The 8,784-nt window shown below is 38.2% G+C and overlaps 1 protein-coding gene across 1 annotated transcript; it reads right to left on the reverse strand.

Annotated features, from left to right (window-relative positions):
- Positions 1-672: 672 nt before the first annotated feature.
- Positions 673-8,433, reverse strand: LOC122638552 (pentatricopeptide repeat-containing protein At1g10910, chloroplastic-like). Its single transcript, XM_043831396.1, has 4 exons — positions 8,302-8,433; positions 7,196-7,515; positions 1,003-1,179; positions 673-855 (listed from the first exon to the last, which is right to left on the reverse strand). Exons 1-4 carry the CDS (start codon positions 8,399-8,401, stop codon positions 688-690), a joined length of 765 nt encoding a protein of 254 aa, XP_043687331.1. The 5' UTR covers positions 8,402-8,433; the 3' UTR covers positions 673-687.
- Positions 8,434-8,784: the final 351 nt, after the last annotated feature.

Consider the following 8,784-nt stretch of genomic DNA (forward strand, 5'->3'; position numbering starts at 1 on the left):
AGATATGAATGGCATTTGATTTATAACATGGCTTTAATAGAATTGAAAGGCACAAATAGGATTTATGTAGACGACCCCATTTAGTTGGGATAAGGCTTTGTTGAGTTGAGTCGAGCATTATAACTGTCATTAAAAATTTGCTGAGTTGATATGGAGATTTGTTTGAATAGGTGTTGGTTTCACCACTGGGAAACTTATCATCAGTGAAGTGGTTGACCAACGATAATTAAATAAAGAAAAGAAAGTCATGTGTTCCAGATACCATGAGGAAATAAGGGCAAAGAGGAAAAGTGTAAATAACCCAAGAAACAATGGATAAGCTTGATCTGCAGTAAACCCCCTCTTTTTCGGCAAATGCAGGAAATACAAAAACAAAGCAGAACAATATGAGCATTAAACTCACACTAAAATGGTAAGTACAACTTTGTGTGCTCATCATTATTATTAATTTGGATTGGTGCAAGAATTTGTTTCTTTTTTTTTTTTCCCAATAGGCAAGCGGAAAATTCCATCAATGTAACCAAATTGTTACAAGATCATGAACTTTTTCTGTTACACTTGCATTTTTTTAAGGGTGGCCAGGGTTGGGGGGGGGGGGGGGTTTGGGAAGTAACTAAAACCTTGACAGTGTGCTAGAAGAACTTCATGGTGTAAAATGAAACAAGAAAAACAAAATCGAATGAACAATCAAATAAGAAATAAATACAAACACAAATTTTTTCGTACCTGGTCAATATTGTGCCCAGAGGTGTGAACAGCTTTCAGAACATCATTTATCATGTTTAGGTTACCTGATTTGGCAAAAGCAACTGCAAATTTCTTTAAACTGTGCCGAGATATCACCTCCGCATTGTCCTGACCACATGATAAGAGTGAAAAAAGTAATAAATCTATCACAGGAGAATGTACTAACAACTTACAGAAAAGAGTTCCCTTAAACAAACTAGCGACTTTTTAACTTCTTTCCCCACCCCCTCTCAAATTAAGTATGATTTGGCGTACCTTAGCTACTACATAGGCTTCTTTAAGAAGTCCCCCTGCCACCAAGATATTAAGAATCTTCCCATGAAGGGCCTTACACATTGTTCTCTTGCTATATCTCAACATATTGTAAACAGAATAAGCTTCAGATGATGCTCCAAATTTACCCAGTTGTAAAATCAAGTACGAACAGAGTTCCTGTTCATAATAAAATTTCAGAGAGCTTTGAAGTAGGTCCTTCTAATTTTATCTAATAAATGTCATCATTAACTTTGTCTCTTTATTTATTTATAAATCATATTAAGAAGGCTAAAGTTTCATGTGCGGGCATGCATGTGCACGGCCTGCATTAAATACAATGAGATGGGCATAAATTCCCATCTGAAATAACCAAAACACCCTCCCTATAAAACATAGTTGATGGGAGGAATCGCCCGTGCATGAATCCCTTCCCCTATTAAGAATATGGATTATAAATTACAAAAGTCATGCATATAATCACTGGAAAAATGGGTAATTACCACTCAGGTGTTTTCAAGGGAAGTAGTGGAAATACAAGGTAGTGGAAGTACGAGCTCAGAAGATTTTAAACACAAACTCAACCCACTGATGCACCCCAAATGCCAATATCAGAATTAATATTTTAACAAGTCTCAAAGGCCGTACCCAGTGCACAAGGCTCCCGCGTTTAGCAGGGTCTAGGGAGGTCAAATCATAGTTGTCACGTCGTCACAGCGATCCAAGTCGGTGGAGGGGTGTCATGTCGATATATCGACATGTCGCCCGCCATGGCAACGCCATGGCGATCATATCGACCATGTTTTATTTTTTATTTTCTCTATTTTTAATGTCATTTAGTATGCTATAATATATACCCTATAACATAAAAAATTAACATGAAAGTGTACTACTAATCTACTATGGTTTAATTCATGAAAGTGTAATATCCATTAGTGTATATGAAATCATGGATTATCAAATAATTGATAGCAATAGTCTTGCTGATAATAAAGTTGAAAAATCATGAGAGTTGAGATATGATTCATATGAAAGTGACTACAAAAGTAACAAAACAAAAAAACAATTACAAAAACGTAATTTATATTGAGTGAATAAAGCTAATAAACAACCCATCTAAATAAAATAAAATAAAAATTTGCTGATGTGAATATGTGATTGTGTATTAGTCAATAGTGTATTAGTGTTTTCTGTTTGATGTTTTTTAATTTTTTTTTATGTTAAGGAAAAAGCAGTAAAATAAAAAATGGTTAAAAAAAATTATTGTTAAAAAATTAAGTTTTATAATTTGAAACAACCATGTCACCCGATATGGGCATATGTCGTGGTATGGCGTCCATGGCAGCGCCATGGCAACGACATGGAGGCCATATCGGTCGATATTCTTACATCATCCATATCGGTGGTCGATATGCCCACTTCTCCAGTGATATGACCGCCATGGCGTCGATATGGCGACGCCATGACAACTATGCGTCAAATGTACGCAGCCTTACTTACCCCTGTTTCCAGAGAGGCTGTTTCCAGGAACAGGAAATCAGTCTCAATGACTCAAATTACAAGATAAAGAGTAAAGAAACAATTCCTCACCGAGTGAGCCCTCTAAAATTCTTCCTTGTACTCATCTGAGCAAATGTGTGTGTGTACATGCGTATTCCTTCTCACTCCCTCATGTGAGTGTGTATTTGTTTTGGTGTTCAAGATATGCCCACATATTCATGGGATATGCATTTCCGAAATGAAAACAAAAGAAAAAATGAACAAAGCAACATACCCCACATAATCCTAAGTATTTTAATAAATTACAGTGATAGGAAAGGTAATTTCACTAGGAATGTTCAAACCTAACAAGGATACTTATATGATCATAGATGTCAAGTCGTCACCTAGGTACCACGTTAGTGGTTCCCCTAGGCATGCTAATGCCTTTCTTTGGTACAAAGGCACCCACCTTGGTCAACAAGGCATTGCCTTGTCCACCTTAGCCAGGATTGTGACTTAGGTGGACACCTTTGTGTATTGTGAATTTTTTTTTATTGTTTGTGATATATAAAACTGATGGCTGATGCTTTTTCCAACTTTTTGATTGGTTTGTATGCACAGCCCAGGTACCACTGTAATGCATGCATGGAAAAAAAAAAAAAAAAAAGGAAAAAAGGGGAGGACCCAACCCTTTCCTCTGAAATCCCATAGTAACTATGAACTTTCCGCTGAAAATCCATATTATCTATGAACTTTACTCTAAAACAGTAAAGCCTAAATAGTATGTGCCTCGGTTGAAAAGGCCCCTAGGTGCCTGGCCACCACCTTAGGTCGACTGGTAGCCATTAAAACTATGGATATAATTCTCATACCGGTGTGGGTTTCTGAATCAATGCCTGTCATGGAGATACATAACTATATAGAGAAAAAAGGTGTTGGTTTCACTTTATGAAAAATACAAGGGTGCCTGACATGGTACAGTTGAAAAAGAAATGAACTCTCCTTGTTATGTATGTTCAAACTAACTTTGATGCTCCCTCTGTTCTGTAAGATAGTTCTTCCCATTTTGGCTGGCCCAAATTCTTTGTCCATCTCACAAATTAAGAAATGATTTTGATAAGTTACTATTTTACTCCCATAGAGTGAGGGCCTTGGAGCAATGGTAAGGTTGCTCCATTGTGACCAAGTGGCCATGGGTTCGAGTCTGGAAACAGCCTCTCTGCAAAAGCAGGGGTAACTGGTAAGGCTGCATACATTATGACCCTCCCCAGATCCCGCAGTGGCGGAAACCTCGTGCACTGGGTAAGCCCTTTTTTTACTATTTAATTCCCATGTATTGATAACCAGATTCATTTATTAAACACCTTGAAGAGGGTTTAAACAAGTACGGAAGGGCTATATTTAGAAATGAGGGGTTTTAATGTTTAATCACTTCTCAAAACTTCGGGCTTCTTCAAAGGGACAGCCATTGTAGGATTGAGAGAGTATAATATTATTGAGATGGAAAAGGGAATTTTTATCAGCACTTCTGGAACCATGTTTATAGGCCTTGACCTATGTGGTGACTCTCCAATGTAACCTATTGTATTTCTGTGGTCCTTGAAGAGGACTACAAGTATCCTGTTAGATGGCTCCAAATACACAGTTTTATTTTTTTTGACAAGTAACAAAGATTTTATTAAGAAAAATATAGAAGAGGTTCAAAACCAGCAACTTACAACACCCACAACTGGGAACCACAATGTCCACAACCATTTTACAAGTAGACAAAAAGAGGAAAACGAGAAAAAGACAGAACAATGCTAATCAGGCAATGGAAAATACTGTTCATAAGTCCAACTCAACCGTCTCACACCTTGCTTGGCCAACATGTAGCCATTAGCTGTTCTTGGCTTCCAGCGAAACAAAAGTTTCACCAGGAAAGCAAGAAGTTTAATGTGTACTATGAAATGGGCAAATTTCTAAGGTCCTTTATTTGAGGTCAGACATGTGATGATAGTTGCCAGCTCTCCGACTGCCATGGTTATCAAATTATTCAAATCCCTAATAGCGTAGCTCAAACCCATTCGGGTTGATAGCTTTTCAGCTCTTAACGAATTTCCATTGCCAATAGAACCCGAATGAACACCTGCGAAACAGCTCCACTACTAGATCTGAATATGCTGCCAACTCCAGATGGACTGGGTCCCCCTAAGGAAGATCCATCAAAACTCCATTTCACTACACCCTCCCTTGGTGGAGTCCGTCACTCAACTATTCAGTTTGTGAACATAAATAACTGGTGTTTCGATTTTTGAGATACAACAAACAAAATTTCTCATCTTTTCCTCAAAAAAAAATACTGGCAGAACATTTAACGATTGGTTCAGTAAATGCCCAAAGAACTACCATCCCCTGATCCTCTCAATGACCCGCAGTTCTGTTAAGAATGTATCCAAGAAACACACAAAGTGTTCCTGTCCTCCCACCAAGACCACGACGCTGCTAATAGGGTGGCCATTCGGAGTAACTTTACTCTTGCCCCAAGAGGAGGTACACGGCAAAACAACACCCCCCCCCCCCAAAACGATGTCTTTGGGAAATATCAAATCCAAATTAACTGTCAGGATTTGGCCCTGTTACAACTGCTTATTCCAAAAGCTCAGGCTATTAAGTAAGGGCTGCAACAATCTATATCAACAAACTCCCCCCCTGGTAAGTGCAGGCCTGCACACAAACATACATGGCTCTGCATGTGGCACCAAGGGGGCACAACAACAGATGACCAAACCCCTCACGCTTACCAGGGATCGAACATATTATGTTACAACCGCTCATCCCAAAAAGTTGAGATATTAAGGGGAACAACAAATATATCAACACCCCCGCCCTCGAAGCCCCCCTCCCCCCACCATACACACAGCTTTACACGTTGTGGTGGGCGCCATCACATGGCACCAAGGGTACAAGGCATAGGGGCACAACACAACATACAAAACAAACCCCTCACACTTACCAGGGATCAAAACCCGACTTACTGGTTTTAATACCATGCTACAACCGCTTATCCCAAAATCTCAAGCTATTAAGTAAGGGCTATAACAATATATACTAATTACCAACAGAGAACAACAGGTCCAAACTTTTTTGGTGAAGGAACAAGTTATCAACTTTTCAACATACTACCCATTCTCCTTGCACATGACACAGACAAGGATTAGCATAGTTGTCAAGGCGCAGCCTTGGCATCCAGGCGCCTTGAAAACTAGTGTCACCTTAGTGGGTGTTTTGGCCGCCTAGGTTGCTTTGTTGGTGTCGCCTTGTGTCCATGCCCCCTCCTCCAACGTCTTGAGTTTGCCTAGACGCCGTGATAACTATGAGGATTAGAGCCCTAATCACCTCATCTGATACGTATCCACATTCATAACCTCTTTGTGGGCTATCTCCCACCCTAGGTCCTTGCATTTAGTGGGAAGATAAGGCTTCAAAAGAACCTTATAGGGAGAAGGGACATGAGACTGCTCTTGGTCCTCACAGTAGAACAATGAAATAAAAAGAGTTGAAAGTGGAACTGCCATTAGGACTTACAGTCCACACACTCGTCCTGTTTATCCTGAACCAGAAGCGCATTTTGTAAGCTTCCCCACAGGTCTGAACATTCTGAATTTCTGCCTCCCTAAATCCCCTCCTAAAACCTAAATTCCAATTCAGTCCACCCTCCAACAGGAGCACGTTAATTGACAATTCTATTGGACTCTAGACATTGAGTGCAACCAAGGGTATAGATCTCTCAGAGGTTCCTCTCTCCACCACAAGTGTTCCCAAAACCTTCCTCTATCCATAGTTCAAGAACTCGCCGAGATCTCGGTAATAACAAGATTGAAGGCGAAATGGAGAAATACAGTGCCTCGGACAAGATCTCAGTGTTCTTGGTCAACTCGGTGGGAAACCATGGTATACAAACACTTATTTATGCCAGAAAGCAGGACAGGCACTTATATCATTTTAGTAAATATTATTTATGAATAATATCGTAAGTAAATGAAATAACAAATATAAATAAAAAATATAAAAGCATTTACTTAAACGATATTAGGCATAAATAAGTGCCTGTCCTGGTTTCTGACATAAATGTTTGTCCTGGTTTCCCACTAAGTCAAACTCCTATTTGGACTTCGATTTTTCAAAATCTAATAGTGTCATTGTGTTTAAATGGCCCAAAATAGGTTGCATACCAACTTTCATGACCAAACAAGGTCAAAAACCCACCAAAACCATCAACTGAGTTCAAAAAAAAAAAAAAAAAAATGCACCAACATGCCGAGATCTCGGTCCAACTCTGTTTTTTGGCTGGGAGAAACCAGTACTGAAACCGAGTTCTCAAACCTTGCCTCTATCACTGCAACCCACAGCTATATTCACTACTTATTCACTATTGTTCCTTCTCATTGTAATTGATATTAAAATCCATGTACTCTATAATATATACTGTTGATGAAAAACATCCCTCAATTATATGTCAGTCATTTTGATATATGGGTTATTTTGATATATGGCAAAGACAAAATTGCAGGACAGATAGTTTTGCTTCCTTTGGAAAATTTTCTCTTCCCACAATCCTAGAAAAATACATTCTACCATTCTTTTGAATCCTTTTACCGACAACAAATAATATATTTTCTACTGTTAGTCTGTATTGATAAATAAATAAATAAAATAAAAGGGCAAAGCTTACCTCATCTGGTTGATTACCCTTATTGTGCATATCCTCCATCATCCGATATGCCAGGTGATATAACTTCTCCTTACAGAAGTATTTAATTAGGATATAGAAGGTATTCCAATCAGGAGATATTGTCAATTCATCCATTTTCCTCAACATATCCATGACACTTTCCATTTCCCCTGTTCTGCAATAGGCACGAAGCAAAGTATTTAACATAACCAAGTCATATTTGTTATATCTGGCTTCATACTCTCTTGCCAGCTGTTTAGCCTCTTCCAAAAGTTTACTACGACAAAATGCTGAAATCATGATACTATATGAATAGCCATCTGCAGATATGAGAAATAAATAAAATACTGTTAACAAAGAGACGTGTCAGCTGGACTCCTACTTGATAAAAATGGAAACTGAGATCACCCAAAATTCTGAACAAATTATCAGTTACGATAAAAATAAAAGTGCCTAAGGAGAAATAATAACACGAGACTACCATCTATGATGACATGTAACTATGTAAGTAGGTGACATGTATGAAAAGCAATGACCAACAATCTGAAACAAAATGATTTGAAGACAATTCAGTCTATGTAATCTAGGACACTATTCCATGTATGCAACCAGAAGAAAACAAATTAACTCAATTCACAAAGTCTATACCCCAACTATGGTTGGATACACGGATTTGTCCTGCCATTCCACCTGTTCTTCCATTGAACTCTACCAACGGCCATAGAAACTGATCCAAGTGGACTTCATCAAACATATAATCACAAAATGATCAACATTCACCACCAGTAGGTAACAAACCCGGACTTCTCAATGATAATGGCACTAAATCCAGGATGCAAAATTGTAAATCTTGAGTCAAACAATTTTTTTACAGTACTGGTGAAGTATGTCATGCCAGAATAATAAATGAAGTTCATGGCCTAATAGTAAGCTGTACATATGCGTTGTAGTGCACCAGTGATCAATTGGAATAGCGATTGAGATACAAAAAATAGAAACCCAAAAAAATTACCAAAAATGTCAGTAAGTTATTGGCCTTAGTCAAAAGATATTCAGTTGACCTCTACGTCTTTTTTTAAGAAGAGATAAGCCTAACAAAGGCTTACCAGATTTCACATCTTTCGCCTTCATTGCATCAAAAATTGATTTAGCTTCATGTATATGCCCTGCCTTTCCAAGCCCATCCATTAACAAACAGTATGGCATCTACACAATTAATTTGTATTGATTAAATAGAGGATCAACAAAGATTGCATGACAAGCTAAAAGAAAAATAAGAGTATAAGACAGTCCAGCAAATTAAGCAACCCCCCTCCCCAAACAAAAAAAAAAGAGAAATAAACCTGCATGTGTGTTGAATTTTTATCTAGCTGTAACTCATAATTTCAATGGGTTCGTAAAATTAATTTTTGAGCACTGCGTGATCCTGAAGATGAAATTTTGGCACTTGGCTTCACCCTCTATCACCTCACCTGCATGCATATTATCTTGTAAAACCTCTGATTCAAGAAACACACTACCTAATTGAAATCTTGGAAGCTGGAAAGGACTAGAAAGCTCTAAATAGACTTTTTGCAGGAAAATAGGTG

The sequence above is a fragment of the Telopea speciosissima genome, chromosome 9, assembly GCF_018873765.1.
Source record: "Telopea speciosissima isolate NSW1024214 ecotype Mountain lineage chromosome 9, Tspe_v1, whole genome shotgun sequence".
Taxonomy (NCBI): Eukaryota; Viridiplantae; Streptophyta; class Magnoliopsida; order Proteales; family Proteaceae; genus Telopea; species Telopea speciosissima.